The following is a 20,872-nucleotide window of genomic DNA, read 5'->3' on the forward strand; positions in this document are numbered from 1 at the left end:
TGGCTGTATAGTGAGACAAATTATACACAACGTGGGTCTGGTCTCCACCCATAGAAGTTGCAAGTGTCCAGATGGACCTCAGGGCTCCCTCAGCCCTGGATACACTTAGATACTCCTGAGCAGAATTGGAACATTCTTCCCTTGAGAAGGGGTTGAGGCAGAGTGGATTTGGGGGAAGAAGATTGGAGGAGGCTCCTGGCCAGCCATTCTTATTTGTAATTGGTACAGCTGTGTCACCTTTCTGTACACTATACATACCCCCTGCAACCTACACCACAGCTCACGGCAATGCCGGATCGTTAACCCACTGAGCAAGGGCAGGGACCGAACCCGCCACCTCATGGTTCCTAGTCGGATTCGTTAGCCACTGCGCCACGACGGGAACTCCAGGAAACCTTGTTTTTGCACCTCATTGCTTTTTTGCTGCTGGCTTTCCTCACCCTCTGTCCACCAGCCTCTCACTAGAACAAGAAAACCTGGGGTTCTGGGACCTGGAGGCTGGTAAACAAAAGCGCCAGATGAGATAAGAGAACACAATACTGCCTGCGGGGTGCCTTCCTTCCCTTTCCTGAGTTCTACTAACCCTTTCCACTAGAGCAGTCCCCACTCTGACTTCTCACACCAGAGAGAATGTACCAGCCTTTATGCTGCCAATGGCACCATCCTGACCTTCAGGAAGTGCTTGCTCTATAAATGGATTATGAGATCCTTGGGAACTGGGCAACTGCATTTTGCTTTAATCATATTTTCCTGGAGTTTCTGTTGTGGCTCAGCGGGTTCAACTAGTATCCATGAGGATGTGGGTTTGATCCTTGGCCTTTCTCAGTGGGTTAAGGATCTGGTGTTGCCACAAGTTGTGGCACAGGTTGTGGATGAGGCTTGGATCCTGCGTTGCTGCAGCTGTGGCATAGGCCAGCTGCAGCTCCAATTCAACACCTTGCCCAAGAACTTCCATATGCTGCAGGTGTGGCCCTAAAAAAAAAAAAAAAAAAGTCACATTTTCCTTAGACACTAGCTCAGTGTTTTGCTCATGAAACCATAAAATACATTTTAGACCTAAAGGGATCCTAAAGCATCTCTACAAACCCTTGATAATTGGACATACTCACATAATTCTGCTTCCCCCTGCTGAGGTCTCATGGCCTCTCACTTTAGAGTCCTTCCTGTCCAGGCTGCGAGCTCCCTTGAGAGCATCTCTCTCTTATCTCCCACCCATACCCAACATATACTGGTCTAAGCCTGGTACACCTGCAAAAATGGAAGCAAAGAGACATGATTCAACTAGGACTCCACAGCCATGTAGGAGGTGAACTCAGGGGTCCTGAATCTAATTCACAGAGGGGTGAACCGGTTCAGAAAGCATGGCAGTACCGTCAACCTAGGCCTTGCTCCCACTGCTCATTTTTGTTTCCCTATTTAGCAGTAGCTAGTCAGTGGTCTCAACCAAAGTCTGGGGCTCTGGGCCAGCCTGGACATCTGCCTCTCTTCTGGGTTCCTCCCTCATCCACCCCTGCCAGGAGAGAAACTTGTGAGGGAACTGAAGGCAAATATGCAAAGGGAGTTCTTTTTAGCCCTGGGTTTTCCCCCTTGGGCACCCAGAACAGCCAGTCTCAGGAGTGAACGGAGGCAGAAAGGCAAGTAAGGAGGTCTCTGAGTGCCCTTGGGTGCAGAAAAGTGACACCTTTCAAGGACTCTTTGGTCAAATCACAGATGTGAGGGAACAGCCTTCCTACCCAGCAGGTTCTGCCAGGGGCCTCTCCTGGGAACTGTTTCCCTCCATCTGCCAGACCAGGTTGGCTATGGTTCAGAACTGTGGGATCTCTAGCCATGGACTCACCTCTTGCTCAGCCTGTGGGTGAAGTGCTGTCAGACTTCTAGTCCTCAGGCCACCCTGATATCCCCCACACACATTTGTACTAATCTCACATGCTAACCATTCACTCGAGAGTCCTGCCCCGAACCACAACTTTTGGGGGGCCACTACATTCAAACCAGAATTCTATGGCTGCCCAGTGTGGCATGGTGCTCTGTGATTATGTGTCACATGAAGGAATTCATTAATGAATAATAATGAATCATGTATACTCAATGAATAACATTGGAATCCACTCACCAAATGACAAGGCTTGCTTTCTTTGTTTGTTTTAAAGTTCACACCTGGGAGTTGCCCTTGTGGCAGAGAAGAAGCAAATCCCACTAGCATCCATGAGGATGCGGTTCAATCCCTGGCCTCGCTTAGAGGGTCGGGGATCCAGTGTTGCTGTGAGCTGTGGTATGTGTTGAAGACATGGCTAAGATCCTGCATTGCTGTGGCTGTGGAGTAGGCTGGCAGCTGCAGCTCTGATTCAACATGTAGTCTGGGAATTTCCATATGCCTAGGCTAGTCTTTTTCTCTCCTCTAACTTCCTGGAAAAGTTCACAGACCAAGGCAGAAACAGAAGGATAATTGAGAGCATAAGCTATCTCACCTGTGTCTCTTTAGCCTTCCCTTGCACCATAATGCCACATAACTGAATAGTAAGAGCAGAATGGAATCACACAGCCTCCCCTCAAGGCAAACAGCCAGGGAGGTGGGAGTCAGCCTGCCAGCTGTCTATGCCAAAGGTCCGACCTTCAGCCAGGCTCTTCCAGGCCCCTTTGCTCCACCAGAGCAAACCCAGGAAGCCAGAACTATCTACATTGCGTCGAGGGTAGAAGAGAAGCTGCCATTGGTCATACTCTGTGCTGCCAGGACCTCTGGAATCTGACTGGGGAGAATACCAGGGTGTGGAGGACAAGGCTGAGTCTCTAACCCAGAGGGCGGAAACGAGCCAGAACTGTAACATCAGAAGGCATTCTGGAGGCCCTCCATTCCAGCCTCCTTGCCCAGGGGTCAGTAAACTTTTCCTGTAAAGTGTCAGATAGTAAATAATTTTCTTCTTTTTTTGGCTGCCATGGGAAGTTTCCTGGCCAGGGATTGAATCCGCGCCACAGCAGTGACAACGCTGGATCCTTAACGGCTAGGTCACCAGGGAACTCTGAAATATTTTAGACTTTTCTGGTCACATATAGTTATGTGTCAGAATATCCACCTTTGTCTTTTTTTTTTTTTTTTGGAGTGGGGGGAGGGGGCTTGCAAGCAGCATGAGTAAGTTTCTGGGCCCGAAATGGAACCAGACCCACAGCAGTGACCTGAGCCACTTCAATGACATATTTTATCCCTTAAACCGCTGCGCCGGAAGGGAACTCCTGATTGGAAGGATTATAGATGTGTGAGGCGAGACAAAGTAGGTGCAAGGCATGCCCAGTCTGAGTTGTCTGCGGGCAGATAATAAGAAAGGGGTGAGTTAGTCTGATGAATAAAGTTGAAAACACCCAAGTCCCCAAGCAACTCTTCGACCCCGCAGACGCTCTGTGGCAGAGCGAGCTCAATCCCGCCAGTTTCCCACAGACCACGCCCCCCAGAACGGCAACGTTGAAGTCCTCGGGCGCAGAGAGGTCTCTGGGCTGAATGGCCGGAAGTGCGCAACAGCAGCGGAGGTTGGCTGCTGCAAACCGACTCTTCTAGAGCCTTTGGGAGTCCTGGCTCTCCTGAGCGGCTGCTGGGCACCTTTGGTCTGACTGATTAGAGTGCTGGCTTAAATCGATTCTCTCCCCTTCTCTGCCCAGTTTCATCAGGCAATCTTTTCTCTCTGGTGCAGCTGGATGGGAGGCAGGGCTTCCTGGCTGGCGCGTCTCCTGGGGGCACCACAGAGACGTGGTCCTCCATCACTCCAGCCCGTCCCCTCAAGTCTATGTATGAGTTAGCGCGCCTACGTCATTTTCGATCGCCTCGGACGGGGTGAGGAGCGCCGGCTCTGAGAAGGAAGCAGCAGGGTCTGACAGACTGGGAGGGAGGCGAGAAATGCGTTGGGATCTGAGTTTGCAAGTTGCGTCTCGAAGGAAAGTGGAGGCTGCAGTCTGGTTGTGCCCCCCACTGCCTTCGGAGGGCAACTGTGAGGGCGGGTCTAGGGCCTTCGCGTCTAGAGTTGGGGAGAGCCTGAGAAAAGGGAGCAAGTCTTGAGCAAGGCCTGAGGAGGGAAGGCAGGGTTGGGGACAGCTTTGGATCACCAGCGTAGCTTAAAGGCAAGCCTTCTGGTGCGTCCCCCGCTACCCAGCTCTGCGCTGAAGCATCCACGCCAGCCGGCAGCGCCTTAAGATGGCTGCTACTCCCAGTCCTATGCAGACACTTCAGGAGGAAGCGGTGTGTGCCATCTGCCTAGATTACTTCAAGGATCCTGTGTCCATCGGCTGTGGACACAACTTTTGCCGAGGGTGTGTGACTCAGCTGTGGGGCAAGGAAGATGAGGAAGACAGGGATGAAGAGGAAGATGAATGGGAGGAGGACGACGAGGCGGTGGGGGCCATCGGTGGATGGGACAACTCCATTCGACAGGTTTTATACCAGGGAAATGCTGACGAGGAGTTGTTCCAGGACCAAGAGGATGATGAGCTCTGGGTCGGTGACGCTGGTGTGAGGAATTGGGACAACATGGATTACGTGTGGGACCAGGAGGAAGAAGAGGAAGAAGACAGGGACTACTACTTGGGAGGCTTGAGACAAGACCTGAGAATTGATGTCTACCTGGAAGAAGAGGAGGAGATAGTGGAAGAATACGATGAAGACGACGAAGAGCTGTATCTTGACAGGCATCTGCCTCCTCCCCTAGCCCCTCCACGGCAGTTCACCTGTCCCCAGTGCCGAAAAAGCTTTACACGTCGAAGCTTTCGTCCTAACTTGCAGCTGGCCAACATGGTCCAGATAATTAGCCAGATGTGTCCTACTCCTAATCGAGGGAGCAGAGAGAATGATCAGGGCATCTGTTCCAAACACCAAGAAGCCCTGAAACTCTTCTGTGAGGTGGACAAAGAGGCCATCTGTGTGGTGTGTCGGGAATCCAGGAGCCACAAACAGCACAGTGTGGTACCACTGGAGGAAGTGGCACATGAGTACAAGGTGAGAGGCACGAGGGAATGTGGGGATTTGAAGGGAGTGGAGAAAAAAGGGGAGCTGGGTACTTGGTAGGTGAACCTCTTTTTTTTTTGAGGGATGAGGTGGAGGGTGGAGAGAGATGGGCATATATGGACAAAGGAGGCACTGGCTGAGGCAGACTGGCTTCCCTGCAGGAAGCTGTCAACTTATCCCCTTTGTTGTTACTCCCTTTCAATCTACCCCAGTGTTCGGGTGAAATAAGTGACAGACCCCAACTACTTAATTTCCCTCTGATGTGAGTCCTGAGTCTATACCTGATCAAGATACCAGGACCCTCAATACATAGGAATAGAAAGCCACAGTACCTATAGATAATAGACATTTAAAATGCAGTGTCAAAACAGAGGACAAAACCAAAACAGAGGACAAAACATTGGTAAACCAAAAGGCCGAGTGTGAGTGCTGGCCTAGTAAGAGCAACTGAACATGCCCCCCTCCAAAAGTCTGGGACTGCTTCCCCACCTTCATTAGGGTGTATTTTTCCCTGTAGTGAAAAGCAGACAACATAACACATCTTTAATGGATCAGAATAAACCTCAGGTCCTGATCACTTTCCCCATATGTTATCAGTGGAAGGAGTGAAAGATTTAGGATCAGTGGACCTAACTCTGCTACTTACTGAACCTAATCTTGGGCAAGTTTCAACCTCTTAGCTTTACTTTCTCCCTAGACTTGTTAACACTAAAACAGATCATATATGTGAAAGTATTTTGTAAACCACAAAGCACTAAACAGATACTTGTTTTTTTAATGTGACTTTAATTTCTTTGGGTTCTGATTTGGTTAATACCTTGCTTTCTAGTCCTGATCTGAGTATTAGAGAATTATCTCAGTGACAGCATTAATATGTCAAAAGCCTAGGTGGATGTGACTCCTCACAGAACCCAAGGAGGGGGAGGTTATCTTCAGGCCCATAAGTCTTAACCTGTAGTATTCAATAGCAGCTGCTCATAGTTCAGTAATACTTTACAGTTCTCCTACAGCAATGGTTTTCAAACAGTTTTTTCTGACCAATTAGTATTAAATTAAATGGGTCATGCCCTGCATTGTTTTGAATGAAACAGAGGCAGAGTTCCCTGGTGGCACAGCAGGTTAAGGATCCAGTGTTGTCGTCACTGCCCATCCAGTGGCATGGGTTCAGTCCTTGGCCTGGGAACTTCCACAGCATGCTGCAGTAAATTAATAAACAAATACACAAATAAAATGTCAGAGTGCATGGGAGCACAGTAAGGGTAAGTGCTGTTTTATGAAACTTTTAAGTTATATGTACACAGACAGGTATATACTTGGTCAGGTAAAACAAATTGCTTACTCTGGGTTGCAGTCAAAACACATAGAACACTGCCCTACAGGTATTGTCTATTAGATATTATCATCCCCACTTCATAGTAACTGTTGGTTAAGTGCACAGATAAGACACAAATCTTAACTACAAACCCCTGCTAATTCCATCATATTGACTTTAAGGATAAACCCTAGTATCATGCTTTCCCCCAGGGTCATTAAGTTTGCCTATAAAAGAAACTATGCCCTGTACTTAGTACACTAAGGCTGAGAGGAGGTAACTTTTCATTCCTCTGCTAGAATTTTCTAGAAGGGATTTGAAACCAAAATTTTAATTAAAAGCCAATTTAGACCCCTTGCTCTGCAAGAGGGACCAGATGCTTCCATCATCAGTACTCCTTGTTTTTCTATTTTCTCCTTAGAGGTAGCTAAAGAAGCAAAAAAAAAAAAAAAAAGTTTTTTTGAGGTCTTTATCAAGTATATATTTATGTATGATGCAGAAGATAAGGTCAGCTTCTTATCTGAAAATGTTGGGCAGTGACGCATGCCAAATATTGTTAAATTTATGCCATTTAAAAACAGTGGAGTATTCTGCAAAGCACAATTCTCTGCAGTTTTAAGATTGGACAGCATTGGAATATTGAGAGGAATCTTCAAAGACCATGAAAACATAATATTAAATAGCCCTTTTAATTGCAAAGGAGAAAAAAATAGAAACTTATGAAAGCTTGTATTCCAAGTGCTGTCACAGCTTTTGAGAGGAAATTGAGGAATTCTAGAATTTCATCAACTTCTGCGTCTGAATTCTGAATTGACTGAGCATATCAAAATTAAAAAACATTACCTCATCTTTCCTTGCTATTAGTTGAGATGCATCTATTAATGAAAATTATGCTTTGCTTAATGTTCAGAATAAGGCTTTAAAAACTCTAAGTGTGCTATTTTCACTAAGCCTAATATTTGATTACTAAAGACAATATTTTTGAATTTCTGTCAAAAGAACTTGAAGGACAAAACTGTAGGAGTATATGTTGGCGCAACTGTGATGGCAAGTTTTAGATCTGAGTCTTTGTCAAAAGTTGAAGAAAATTGGCATTCAAGATGTTCTACAGCAGTTACCATCCAGCATCGACTTCCATCAATCTGCCCATAATCTACTAGAAATCTTAAGCCTTGATGTCAGCATGACTGTTGTGAAAAACAGTACATTTAATCCCAGTTTGCCTTGAATATCTGAATGCTGTTCAGTGTTTTCTGTCACACACTGAGGTTTCTTGGTTATCAAAATAGTTCAGCTGAATTTATTGACAGAACAACTGGCTTTGGAACAACAATAAAAACAACCGATACTTTAAAACTTCAAAAATTAAAACTTTAAGCAGAATTTAACACACTGAAGCTTAAAATACATTGACCCTAAATTGTCAAGGGGGCAAAGAGTAACGTCACTTGCTCATTATGAAATACTTTAAGCACTTGCCAAAATTCCAGCTACATATCAAACTCATGCTAAATGTGTGTTGATTTTCTTGACCAGTCTTTCAAGGACCAGATTCATCAATGTTATTTCAAGAAAAAAAAATCTAAAACTATTCTGGGTGATGCGTTCTTGATCTTGTTCTTAAAACGTACCTGTGGTAGCTTTTGAGAAGAATGTGTTTCACACTGATGTTCAATCCTCATTAGAAGAACTTCAAGAGAAATTTGTGGAATTCAAAGTCTGATTGTTTTAACTAGAAATTTCCAGACTTTAATCCATTCATTATTCTATCTTGTCCTTACATCTTAAAAGCTTTTTTTTTTTTTTTGAATAACTAACTGTGGGAGAGTGCTGTCAAAGCAGCTAGTGTTTTGTTGCATCTTTTACATCACCCAGGAAAGAAAAGTTCAGGCTTAACAGTGACTTGGTTATTACATTATCTGAATAAATTTTTGCCTTCCAAAATTACCATGCTTTGATTACTTTTAGTCATGAAACTTAATTTTGAAATTTTAAATAACACTGAAGGAGGAAGAATGTGAGATGTTAAGGTATGTGTGGGTTACAAAAACATTGAGAAAAACCAGCATACATCTACATCCACCAGATGCTCATCTGTTTCTTAAATGTCTTCCCTACTAGGTTCAGGTATTGACCTCCCATCACAAGTTAGACTGTTTAACTTGCTCCTTTCTATTCCTATGGCTGTACCCTGGACCTTATCTTCATACAGACTTGCTACATACCTGAAATCCTCAACTCTAACTGCACTGTGACCTTAGCCCCTAGCATTCTAGTGCAGTTAAACACACTCGTTATATCTACCCTTCTCCTTTATGGAGCCCACTATTCCAGTGACCCCTAGTTTTCTTCTTTACCAATTTATCAGACACTTGCTAGCCTTACACTATCCTACTGACCCTGAACTAATCCTCATGATTAGTCTTGGCACAAAGAACTGATCCATGCTGTGGTTTAGACCAGGATTTCTCAACATCAGCACTATGGATATTTTGAGTGAGGTAATTATTTTAATTATTTTCTTTGCTATGCGTGTGTTATGGAGGCAGGATGTCCTGTACATTCAAGGATGCTTGACAGCATTCCTGGACTCTCCCCACTAGATACATGTAGCATTCCTCCACCAGTTGTGACAGCCCCAACTATCTCCAGACACTGTCTCGGAATACAAGAGCACCCCTGGTTGAGGAGCACACATCTAGATTCAAGGAAAATGTCATATCCACAGAAGTGCCTTTACTAGCTTCACTAAGGTGCTATCGGCAGTGCCTGGCACAGGTGTTCAAAAGTGTTCAGTGGAAGAATAGCCTTAATTAGTTGGAATTTTATTAAATGGAGTCTTAGCATCAGTGAGATTAACTGATAAGACTCCACTTCTCCCAGCTCTTAGCATACAGGTGGCAGAGTCAGTGAGCTTTTTTTAAACCTTAGAGCTGCCTATATCACTGCCTTTAAGAACTATGACAGATAAAAGCGGTATATGAAATTAAGATCTAGAAACAATGAGTAGTAAAAGGCAATCATTTCAGCTATTCCTCAGTTTCATCAAGGCCATAGGGCAGTTGTTTTTTTTAAAGTATTATTTAGAACTTACACATAAGACCAAAACCTTTTTGTTCCTGTCAGAAGCAGAGTGGCCCTAATGATACAACATCAGGCCTTAAAGCACTTCCTTAAAACCTACCCTATGCCATGACTCCTGAAACCTTAATAGGACCTGTTTCCCACCCCTAATCCCTGACCCCCTTTGAAAGTTATCCTATAACAGGGAAGTTATCACAAATACTTACTGAGTGATAAAATGGGATTACAAAAAGGGGGAGACAGGGACACTAGCCCCTCTATACCAGCTCTAAAAGAACTCTAGGGAGTTCCCATTGTGGCGCAGTGGAGATGACTGACTACCCATGAGGATGAGGGTTTGATCCCTGGCCTCACTCTGTGAGCTTCGGTCTAGGTCACAGACACTGCTTGGATCCCATGTTGCTATGGCTGTGGTGCAGGCTGGGAGCTGTAGCTCCAATTCGACCCCTAGCCTGGAAACTGCCATATACTCAGGGTGCAGCCCTAAAAAGCGAAATACATAAATAAATAAATAATAAAAGGACTGCAGTGATTGACATGTTCTCAATCTGTATTATCCAATACAGTAGGTACATACGACTTTTGAGCTCTTGAAATGTGGCTAGTGCAACTCAGGGACTGAATTGTTACTTGTATTTAATTTAAATTAATTTTAAACAGTCATGTATGGCTATCATGTTTATATTGTTCTATACAAAAAAAGGCAGGTTGAATTCTGGTCCTTCCTAGGACCCTTAGGAATAGTCAAGTGCAAAAGAAAGATGAAAAAGGAAAAGTGAGACAACTTTATTTTCTCAATTAGAGAAGACTGGAAGGTTGATATTTTTAGATATAAAAGGAGAAAAGGTGGCCTTCTTTTTTTAAAAATCTGACCAAAAGGACCTTAAGCCAGTTTCACTTATGATCCATGTGGATCACATGTGGGAGATGTGACAGGGAAAACTCCAATGGAGAGTAGCTAAAAACAAAATCATTACACCCTTCCCAAAAAGAGCTGAGGCTGGGACCTCCAAACAGAAGGGACATATGTATAAATAAGTTTTCAGGAGTTCCCGTCGTGGCTCAGTGGTTAACGAATCCGACTAGGAACCATGAGGTTGCGGGTTTGACCCCTGGCCTTGCTCAGTGGGTTAAGGATCTGGCGTTGCTGTGAGCTGTGGTGTAGGTCACAGATGTGGCTCGGATCCCGCGTTGCTGTGGCTCTGGTGTAGGCCGGTGGCTACAGCTCCGATTCAACCCCTAGCCTGGAAACCTCCATATGCCGCAGGAGCGGCCCCCCAAAAATGGCAAAAAGACAAAAATAAATAAATAAATAAGTTTTCATTTGGTGCCTGATTTTCTGAAAATAGGATGATGGGCAGAACCTAGTATTAAAGCAGGTAAATAGGTTCTTCCCTTTCTTCTTTCACACTAAATCCTGGCAGAAGGTATAGAGGTCGTCTTAAAGTCCTGGAAAAGATCGCAGTTTATGCTGGCAATGTTAGAGGTTCTAGGAATAACAGGGCTGAAAAGGAGACTGAGAGCTAAAGATAGTGATAAATTTAATGATAATGTTTGCCCACAAACCAGAGTCCTCAGAGGTATAGTAAAAGAATCCTAGGCTTGGGCAAAAACAGCTCATCTCATTCCCTCTACTGGCAAGTATAGGAGGAAATGCAATAAGGCTTCTGTTACCAGGAGACCTGCTACTTTTCTCTTCACCAAAGAAGGGTGGAAATGGAGACCTCAGGGATTTGAATTAACAACAGCCTTAAAGAATAGGGAGGCTCATTACTCCCTATTTATCTCACTTGCTGAGGTTCCCTCTTGGGTCTGCCTTGCCTTTTCCTCCATCCTAAGGGATTCATATCCAGTGTTGGTCAGAGCTTTTGGTAGACAGTTCCACTTGGCACCAAGCAAGACCCCACAAAGATAAAGGGAGATCCAGAGGGCCCACAAAAGGATCTCTGGAGGTCAATCCCCACTTTTGTCTGCCATTTTCTAAGCATTTAAAATCCCTTCTCTCCCCCTATAGCAAAGAATGAAAATTTTCAGCAGGTTCTGGCTATTTAACACTTGGGTGTGAGCAGGGTTTACTCCTCCTCAGCCCTCCTACCTTGTGAGCTAGCTAACCTCAACATTCCATTTCAATATGATCTCCTGACCCTGTTCACATTGAATCTAACTGGTAAAAAGCTGAGAACTGGCACCTTGGGTCACCTTTTCTTTCTCCCTACCACCTAATTCTTCTTTAAGTCCTTTAACAAGAGGCCAGAAGCTTACCTTCCACTGGCATTTCTTATAGTCCTGCTTGGAGTATAGCCACCTGCCTGAATCATGCTCACCTTCTCAGCCTCTCACTCTGCACTTCTGCAAAAGCACCCAGACCCTGGGAAATCCCACCGTCCATCTCTCAGGGAAGACCCAATAGAATTCTTAGCAGCCTTCTGGGTTACTGTTAAACCTCATATTTCTGCCTAAGACAGACAAATAATCTTTTTCAAATGACATTATGGCATGTGATTTCTTTCTAAGTTCTATTCCCAGCATTGATTTAACACCACATCTCCCCATCTCCCTAGGAATAACAGAATAGAACCTATAATTATAATAGTCTCACATTTCCTTGACTCCAGCCTTTCTGAACTTAATTCTTTAGGCCTCAATCATTAAATAGCTTCTATATACAGCACCTAATTCTAGACCCTGGAGTGAAGGAGGCAGAGTAGAGGTAGCTTAGAAGAGATGTTCAACCTCTTACTCATAATGCCTTTGGTTAAGGCCTCTGTCTCTTCCTTCATAAAACTCTGATGATCCTCTAGGAGATCCTTCTGTCCAGCCTCTGAACTCTACTTATTTCTAGTCTTACTGCTCCAACAGCCTTCACTGACAACAAATGCCTTTCAGTAAAATCAAGTCTAGGCAGGAGAGGAATGGGATAATCCTAAAGAGACCATACTGGGTTTCAGGACAAAATTGCTAGGGCTCCCTGCCCACCTTAGGTTCCACTCTACCTTCCCTCTTGAAACCATCCCTCCCAAACTTGTGCATGCAAACCACCTGCATACCTCCTCCCCAAGCTGATCCCCCTGTCTGGACTGCCCCCCCTTTAACTACTCAATCTGTGAGGTTGGCCACCAAGATTAGAATTTTCCACACGTCAAACCCTCTACCAGATGCTGGGAATGCAACATGTGAGCAGAAAGAGCCTAGTCTCTATCTTAGGGGACTCAGAGGAGAGCCCTGTGGGATTCAAATAAGACTCAGCACACACAGCACCACCACTATGACAGCATGAAATAAAGGGGCCTGACCTAACCTAAGGGTCCGAGAGGACCTCCCAGATGTAGCAACCCAAGCTGAGACCTGAACGAAGCTTAGATTTAACTAAGGAGGATGAGATATGGTGGACCACCCAGGCAGGAGAACAACATGTGTTCTTTGTGGGAGAGTTATTGGAGGAGCAGGGGAGGGCCAATGTAGCCACAAAACATTAAGTGTGGGGCATGCCAGAGCCAACCACACTGAATCTGCAGAGGGACAATAAAACAAAGGGAGGCCACCTGCCCAGGTCTGGCAGTCAGCAGGCCCCCTAGTCCTGGTCATACAGGGTTCCCTCACTCTCATCCATCACATACAAAAGCCCTCACCTCAGCATTCAGAGGAAGACCTGTCTCACCTCTTGAATGCTGGCAAGAGGGGATGGAGGTGTCTGCTCCTGGAGGTCATGGATCTCAGGCAAGAAACCCAAGGGGCTCTTTTCAGCTATGTGAGTCCTAGGGGCTCCCTTCAGAAAAGGTATGGTAAGACAGACTTCCTTAGAAGAGCCTCTCCAATTTCATTCTTGGGCTTCTTCCCTTGTGTGGAATAGAGGTGGTACCTGTGGGACAAGAGAAAGATGGGGAAGTCCAGGAGCTCAGATGTTAAATGGGTGAGACCCCATCAAACTCCAGGCCAGGTGGACCAGCTCTGCCCAGAGCATGGGCGGAAGGGAGAAGTAGGAAGCCAGCCTGGAGGAGAGCCAAGTCTTCCACGAAGGCCAGGTGAGAGCCTCCAGCAGGCTTCCATCTCTATGAGGTTGGAGAAAAGACCCCTTGGGAAAGAAGGAAGAAGCCTGGAGGCCCAGTCTAACTTGGCTGGAGTAGACAGTAGATTTTGTGAAAGGTGTACAGCTGATTCTCAAACTATCCAGCAGCCCAGGGTGGGCTGTAAGAGGGGTGAGGAGTCCAGGTTGACCAATAACCGGGGCCAAGTGAGGACATGTAGGCCTAGCAAGGAGCCGCAGGCCTTGCTAGGGAAGCAGGCGTTGGATGGCGCTCAACTCCAGTTGAGGCTGGGCAGGAAAGGCTGCTCTACTCAGCCCCTCCCCCAGCTACAAAAGAAAAGGTTCCCCAGAGTTGGGGCAAGGCCTACATCCTGCAGTAGGGTCCTTCAGTGGTACTGTGGCCTGAGGAAAAGTCTGAAGTGTAAAGCCTAAACCCTAAAGGGTCTCTGACTGACTAGGAAATCCACTACACTCCATTTCACCAGTTCCTCCACCGGCACCACTGGCTTAGTCCTGGTGGGCTCCAGGGCAAAACTCAAATTACCCTCCTGGTCCCATAGGAAGGGGCACTGCCAGAATTGTTTCAAGAGTAGAGACAAGGAAGGGGAGAGGCCCTCCGGATGTGAAAGTCACTTTCTGCAGTCTGGGTACAGAGGGAAGGCAAGGAAGCAAGGTGAACTTGGGGGACCCCAGAGGATGGAGCTAGGCTGGGAGCTTTTGGAAAGGAGTCTGGCCTTACAGAAAGGTCTCTGAGGCAAGGTTGGGCTTAACCTCAGGGGTCCACATTCCATAGGGATCTTCCCTGGGCGAAGTTCAAGAAACAGAGCAGAAAGAGGTTTCTTGGGGGAAAAAGTGTAATAATGTGTGATTAGTGATGGTGTCTTTGGGGACTGGAGGTAGGAGGTGGAGAATCGAGGGTTCTTGAGGACTGAGAGGAGATTTTGCTCAGCAGGCCTCATATTCCACACTGAGATGCAATAGAATTGTTCACCTCTCCATTGTGCCCAGTGCCCAGAAAGACTCAGGCATGGCCCAAGTCGTGGGCAGCAAGCTGGATAGTGGGGTAGGTAAAGGCAATGGTCTCCCATGACCACAGCAGAAACAAAACACGTGGGGTGGGGTAGCCTTCAAAGCCGGAGAAAGTGACAGGACAGCCAGTTGGGGATGTCATGGAGGCAGGTGATGCACAAAGCTGGGAGCCTGGGAGGATAGTTGTCAGGCTGTGGAGGAGCTTAACAAAGACTGCACCCTTCCGAGCCCGAACGTGGCTGCAGAGGAAAGCAGGGGTCTGCAGGGGCAGCAGGAGAGTAGCTGCTCTCAAGCGAGGAAATTCCGGCCCTCTTTGCACACCTGAGAGGCCACAGCCAACAGCAGCTTCGCCATTACCCCTGCCTTCCTTCTCAAAGGCAGGCCTTCTGGTTGGGGTTTCCGCGGTCCTTCCCCCAGCCTGCAAGGCCCTCTGTCAGCTCCCCCGCCCCACCTCCATCTCATTATTCCGACCCTCCGTCCTAAGCGCTTCCAACGCTCCAGCTCAGGACTTTTATCACTGACCCTTCCCTCCGACTTTCTCTATATGTAACCCTTGACTGGGACATTACATCACCATAAATCCACGGGGTTCTCTCCCAGATCTTCCTGTCTTTGTTAAAGTCTCCCCCTCAAGCTCTCTTCTCTCCAGCGCATTGACTGTAAACTTAAAAACAAACTAAACCTGGTCCCTTTCTTCCTGTTCAGAGATATATCCCCAAGATCTAAAACAGAGTCTGGTACTCAAATGTTAAGTTGGGCGCATTCACTCTGCCAGGCACTGTTTTGGGCGTTTTACCTGTCTTAACTCATTTACTCTCCACAATACCTTAGGAGGTAGGTACTATTACTCCCAATCTCGTTTGACTGATAAGAAATTAAGTTAATACAAGTTACAAACAGGAAATACTTGGGCACGCCTAGGACCACCCCCCCACCCACCCCCGCCCCAGACCCACGGGCCCTTCCATGAGGTGGCTTGGCCAGGAGCTGGTTTTGACCCGAGCCCACATTAAGTCAGAACCCACAGGTCCTTCCTCTTAGGACCGCTCAGTTTCCGCGAGAGCTCTCCGCGCTCTTGCCGAGGCAGGAGTGGGGTGACTGCCCAGCAGCCCACATAAGGATTCTTCCTTCATCCTCGGTTTTCCGCTCCATAACCCATTTCTGCCTTAGTCCTGGCTGAACTCAGTCTTTCTGGGCATGGAGTTCCTCAGCCAAAAACATCAGAGCATAAACCTCTCCAGAGAAGAGTCGTCCCCCGCGCATGTATATCTGTTAGAGTTTAATAGTTCACCTTAGCACAGTTTATTTTTAAAACTTAACACCGGATTTTTTACACTGCCCACCGTTACTCACAGTTGCGGCCTCGGTATTAAACCCCCTCTGTGTTGCTCTCAGAGCCACGAAGCGGAAGGGGCGGGGTTCGCGCGGTGCGACCTACGGGCAGCGAAGGCGCTAGGCTACCCTTACGGGAAAGGGGCGAGCACTTCCCGTCTTCCGCTTTTTAGACATCATTCCCTAATCAACCTTTGAGGAGCCTTTTTAAAATACTCTGGCGTGTCGGTTTTGGAATTCATTTTTACAGTGCTGCCAAATTAGGTCGCGCGGAGCAGGGAACCATCAGGTCTTATTTTGCTTCCTCCTGGGCACTATGTAGTGCCGCCATCTTGAGCAGAAGTGCATTGTGGGAGGGCACCATTTTGCCGGAGAGGGAGGGTATTTCCGGTTCCGGCGTGCGGCTGCTCGGTCTTTTCCTCAGCCGGGCCTCGGCGTGTGAGGCCGTGCAGGTCGTCTCTCTGAGCTATCCAGTACCATCCTCGTCGCTGCGGCGACACCTGCATCTGCTGCCGCCATGACTGAACAGATGACTCTCCGTGGCACCCTCAAGGGCCATAACGGCTGGGTGACCCAGATTGCTACCACTCCCCAGTTCCCGGACATGATACTGTCCGCTTCTCGAGGTACGGACTGAGGTGCGGTGTAGAGGATACAGGAGTAGGGGATTGCGCATGTTGTATGGCTGGGCCAGTAGACCGCCAAGTAGCGGCCCTGAAAATTCGGTTAAGGTGTGAGCTGACCCGTGCGTAAGGCCTCAGCGTGGTTAAACCCTTGAGGCGTCCCCCCTTTGCAGACTACGAAACATAGACCACCCAGTAGCTGCCAGGAGGGGGTTGGGGACTTCTTTTAAATCTCTGGCCGACTTCTCTAAATGTGTGGATGTGTGCCCAGGAGCCTCGGGGCCGGGCGGGGCGGTGATGATTCCAACATGCCATCTGAGTGCCCATGCTGAAACCCAGAGGCTGTTTCTGAGCTGCCGCCTGGCCCTCTACTCGGTTGGAAGTGGAGTGATTGCACTGTCAGCGTGTGCCGATTTTGCCCTCGGTTTTTCCTTATTCTCTTTGTATATGACTGCGTTTGGGGTTTTAATCAGAAAGTTTGTTGAGTAGAACGCATTGCAGTGAAAGAACCCAGTCCTGTAGAGCCTAAAGTGACTTCTAATTTCAGAACTTCTGGAGGCCCCAGCCGTCGTCTCTGGAGGCCCACAGCTAGTTTTCTCTCACCTAGAGTGCTGTACCCATCCATTAGAACTCAGGAAAAACTTGAAATAGACGTTGAGTTGGTCCGAATATCTGTAAAAGGCATCCATAATCTGGGAAAGTTCCAAAGACCTGAGTTAAATTCTCATGGTACCGCTTAGCTTTTTCACTCTTGACCATTTGGCCCTGACTGGGAACTGCTTTCATAACCTGTAGTTCCCCTATCCCTTTAATGTACTTGTGAGCCCGTCAATCACCTTGAGGTATCCTGGATTATCTAGTAGGTCAGAAGGTGGGCTGCGGGATTTCTCAGTGGATTTCCTTTGTTTGTTTTTTTTTTTTTTTCACCTCCTCTTAGACAAGACCATCATCATGTGGAAGCTGACCAGAGATGAGACCAATTATGGAATCCCACAGCGTGCTCTTCGGGGTCACTCCCACTTTGTTAGTGATGTGGTCATCTCCTCAGATGGCCAGTTTGCCCTCTCGGGCTCCTGGGATGGAACCCTTCGCCTCTGGGATCTCACAACGCAAGTACCTGTTTGAGGGCATTGGGGGAAAGCTGGGTAGAAATGAGGTAGATACTTTCTGGAAGTCGTTTCCCAGGGGAGATCAGGTTCGCTCTGTAAGAGAATATCTGGAAAAGAGTTCTGGTTGTTTGGCCTCCCTCCTTATTTGTTATTAGTTATGCAAAATTGCTGTGGAGTGGTTTGGTTGAGCAGTTTTTTCAGGTACTGCACTAGGGAGTGGGCAACAGTTTGAACCTGTTGTATATTGGGAGCTCAGTCTTTGGTTGGTCAGGCATAATGGAGGATCCTGGTGATGACCAATGACATTGTCAGCCAATCCCCACATGGGAATGAGGACATGTCCTGCAATTCTGAAGGGATTCTCTTGCATATTCCAGCCAAGGGCCTGCTGTTACCAAACTATGTCCAGGGTTGTGTGAGTAGTGCAGCTCCATTGGGACAGGAACCAGCCTAGGGAAACAGTTATGACTGGGAGAATATTTGCAAAGTCCATCCATAGTGTAACCAAGTCCTCCCTCTCAGGGGCACCACCACGCGCCGATTTGTAGGCCATACTAAGGATGTGCTGAGTGTGGCCTTCTCCTCTGACAACCGACAAATTGTCTCTGGCTCCCGAGATAAAACCATCAAGCTATGGAATACTCTGGGTGTGTGCAAATACACTGTCCAGGTAAAGTGAGGGCACACGCAGGGAACACATGTTGAACATTTTCTCCCATCCTTTTGGCTTTATGTGATTTCAAGCCTCTTTGGGGATCTAAAGCAATTCTGTCAATCTTGATTGAGGGTTTGGGTTCTGGGGGTGTGAACACAAGGCTATCAAAATATATCCCATGTAACTGAGGGAAGGGTTGGCAATCTAGAGTTGCTTAGTATCTTACTTTCCTTCCATCCTTTGCAGGATGAGAGCCACTCAGAGTGGGTGTCTTGTGTCCGCTTCTCGCCCAACAGCAGCAATCCCATTATTGTTTCCTGTGGCTGGGACAAGCTGGTCAAGGTGAGCTTGGAGCCAGGGTGTAGGGCCTTTATACCAACCCCCACTGCCTCCCAATTAGTTGGTCATAGCTCCAGCTTTGAAAGCTGTGTCCCTCAATTGACCTTTATCCTCGATATTTTCTCAGTATAGGTCATTACTTTTTTATATATATTCTGAAGTAGCTAATTGGTAAATTAGTGTCCCTTGGTGGCAACACAAATCATTTATTTCTGGGGCGGGGGGAAATGTTTGTTTTTTGGCTGTGGAAGTTCTGGGGCCAGGAATCCATGCCACAGTAGCAACTCGAGCCACATCAGTGCCAGTGCCATTGCCAGATCCTTAACCCACTGTGCCACCAGGAAAACTCCCAGTTCCAATTTCCAGTTTTAATCTTATTGTTCTTAAGTGCTCAGGACAAATTCTTTGACCTTTTTTGTTACTTATAGAATAGAAATTGGCTTCCCTGTTCAGGAATGCTTTTAAACATTGTGCTATACCTTTTATTTGGCCTGAGCCCTCTTGGCAGATCCAGGGCCAGGTTTTTCACCTGTGACCCACGATCTTAGGTATGGAACTTGGCTAACTGCAAGCTGAAAACCAATCACATCGGCCACACAGGCTACCTGAACACTGTGACTGTCTCTCCAGATGGATCCCTCTGTGCTTCTGGAGGCAAGGTATTCAAAGGCCAGGAGTCTCCTCAAGGGGCGGGGGCAGAAATGGGACAGACAGTGTCTTAGAATACTTAAGATAATGAAATAGTAATACAAGAATAAATGTTTTTGAAGACCATGCAGAAAATGACAGAAAAGGTGTGCTCTTTGCAGAGATTGTCTGCTGTGAGGCTGGTTTCTTAAAGCTATTGATGAGATTAGGATCCTATGTCTTGATAGGATTGGTGAGGTGTCATGTATTAAAGGAAAGCATATTGATATTGATTGATTAGTTAATTAAGACTTGAGATGGGTGGGATTAACATCTGGAAGAGGTCACATTGCCCTGACTTGCATCCCCTCTCTGCTCAGGATGGCCAGGCCATGTTGTGGGACCTTAATGAAGGCAAGCACCTTTACACGCTAGATGGTGGTGACATCATCAATGCCCTGTGCTTCAGTCCCAATCGCTACTGGCTCTGTGCTGCTACAGGCCCTAGCATCAAGATCTGGGTGAGTATGTGCCACAGTTGAGGCCAAATACCTGGCTATGCCTTGAAAGCTTTTTCAGCCTTGGGATTTCCTGGTATGTCATTTGACTCACTTGTTGGGATTTGGACTTTGTGAACAACTGAATCATCACAGTGTCAGTGGATATCCCCAAAACAATGAGTTAAGAAGTTCTTAGGATTGGGGTTTGCAGTGGTGGGAGACATTGGCCTATAGAAAAGGATTCTCGGTTATAGCAACTTAACTTCAGCACAGTTGATACTTAAGTGGTTGTTTTGCATTTCAGTGTGTCTAACAGTACTCCAGGCATCGCCAAGTGTCCTCAGAAGGGCAAAAAATCATCCACTGTTGAAAATTACTGATTAAAGGGGCCTTTGAGAGACCTCTCTGTCTTGGCTTTTTTTTTTTCCTTTTTTGGGCCACACCATGGCATGTGGTGTTCTCAGGCCTGGGATGTGACCTACACCACAGCCACGGCAACCCTGGATCCTTACCTTAACCCACTGTGCTGGGATCAAGAGTAAACATGTGTCACTGCACTCCATTGATGCCACCAAACTCTTGGCATCACAGCACTAACTCTTTTAAAAAATGTTGGTGGCATTAAAGTGCAAAAATTGCCCTTGTCTTTTCCCAGGACTTGGAGGGCAAGATCATTGTAGATGAACTGAAGCAGGAAGTTATCAGTACCAGTAGTAAAGCAGAACCGCCCCAGTGTACCTCTCTGGCCTGGTCTGCTGATGGCCAGGTAAGTGGATCTGTTCTCAGGTGATTTAGCTTTAACCCTTACTCATTTTCTGCTTTTTGTCAGCCAGTTAAAGAACCAATGTTCTTGACATAAAGTAAAATGATTTCCATTTGGCAGAACCCAGTTAGCTGTGCCAGTGAACAGATAACGTGTTCATGCATCTATAGGGGGACTGAAGGGTCTTTAATTAAGACCTTGATTAATCTGACCAGTTTACAAACATGCATATTTACTGTTATCTACTCTAGGAATACATAATCATCTGAGTGGTAGTTGAAAGATGAGCTCTTTAAAAGGAGAGCCATCTTGTTACACTGGTGGGACTAGAAAATGTCATAGCTTGGACTTGACACTTGTTTCTCCCTTACAGACTCTGTTTGCTGGCTACACAGACAACCTGGTGCGAGTGTGGCAGGTGACCATTGGCACCCGCTAGAAACATGGCAGAGCTTTAAAAATAAAAAACTGGTTTTCTGACTAAAAGTGTC

The 20,872-nt window shown here is 46.7% G+C and overlaps 2 protein-coding genes and 2 non-coding genes across 4 annotated transcripts; all 4 read left to right on the top strand.

Annotated features, from left to right (window-relative positions):
* The first annotated feature begins 3,108 nt into the window (after positions 1 to 3,108).
* Positions 3,109 to 8,243, top strand: TRIM52 (tripartite motif containing 52). The gene is made up of 2 exons (XM_047776415.1): positions 3,109 to 4,975; positions 7,296 to 8,243. The coding sequence occupies exons 1-2, from the start codon at positions 4,178 to 4,180 to the stop codon at positions 7,446 to 7,448; spliced, it is 951 nt and encodes a 316-aa protein (XP_047632371.1). The 5' UTR covers positions 3,109 to 4,177; the 3' UTR covers positions 7,449 to 8,243.
* Positions 8,244 to 16,154: 7,911 nt separating this feature from the next.
* RACK1 (receptor for activated C kinase 1) lies at positions 16,155 to 20,867 on the top strand. Its single transcript, XM_047776414.1, has 8 exons — positions 16,155 to 16,391; positions 17,326 to 17,497; positions 18,020 to 18,167; positions 18,399 to 18,494; positions 19,040 to 19,150; positions 19,499 to 19,639; positions 20,274 to 20,384; positions 20,755 to 20,867. Exons 1-8 carry the CDS (start codon positions 16,283 to 16,285, stop codon positions 20,818 to 20,820), a joined length of 954 nt encoding a protein of 317 aa, XP_047632370.1. The 5' UTR covers positions 16,155 to 16,282; the 3' UTR covers positions 20,821 to 20,867.
* On the top strand, positions 16,677 to 16,744 carry LOC125126585 (small nucleolar RNA SNORD95). The gene has a single exon (XR_007134690.1). It is a non-coding gene; the product is annotated as a small nucleolar RNA SNORD95 (small nucleolar RNA).
* Positions 17,780 to 17,858, top strand: LOC125126569 (small nucleolar RNA SNORD96 family). Its single transcript, XR_007134678.1, has one exon. It is a non-coding gene; the product is annotated as a small nucleolar RNA SNORD96 family (small nucleolar RNA).
* Positions 20,868 to 20,872: the final 5 nt, after the last annotated feature.

This window comes from Phacochoerus africanus, chromosome 4, assembly GCF_016906955.1.
Source record: "Phacochoerus africanus isolate WHEZ1 chromosome 4, ROS_Pafr_v1, whole genome shotgun sequence".
Taxonomy (NCBI): Eukaryota; Metazoa; Chordata; class Mammalia; order Artiodactyla; family Suidae; genus Phacochoerus; species Phacochoerus africanus.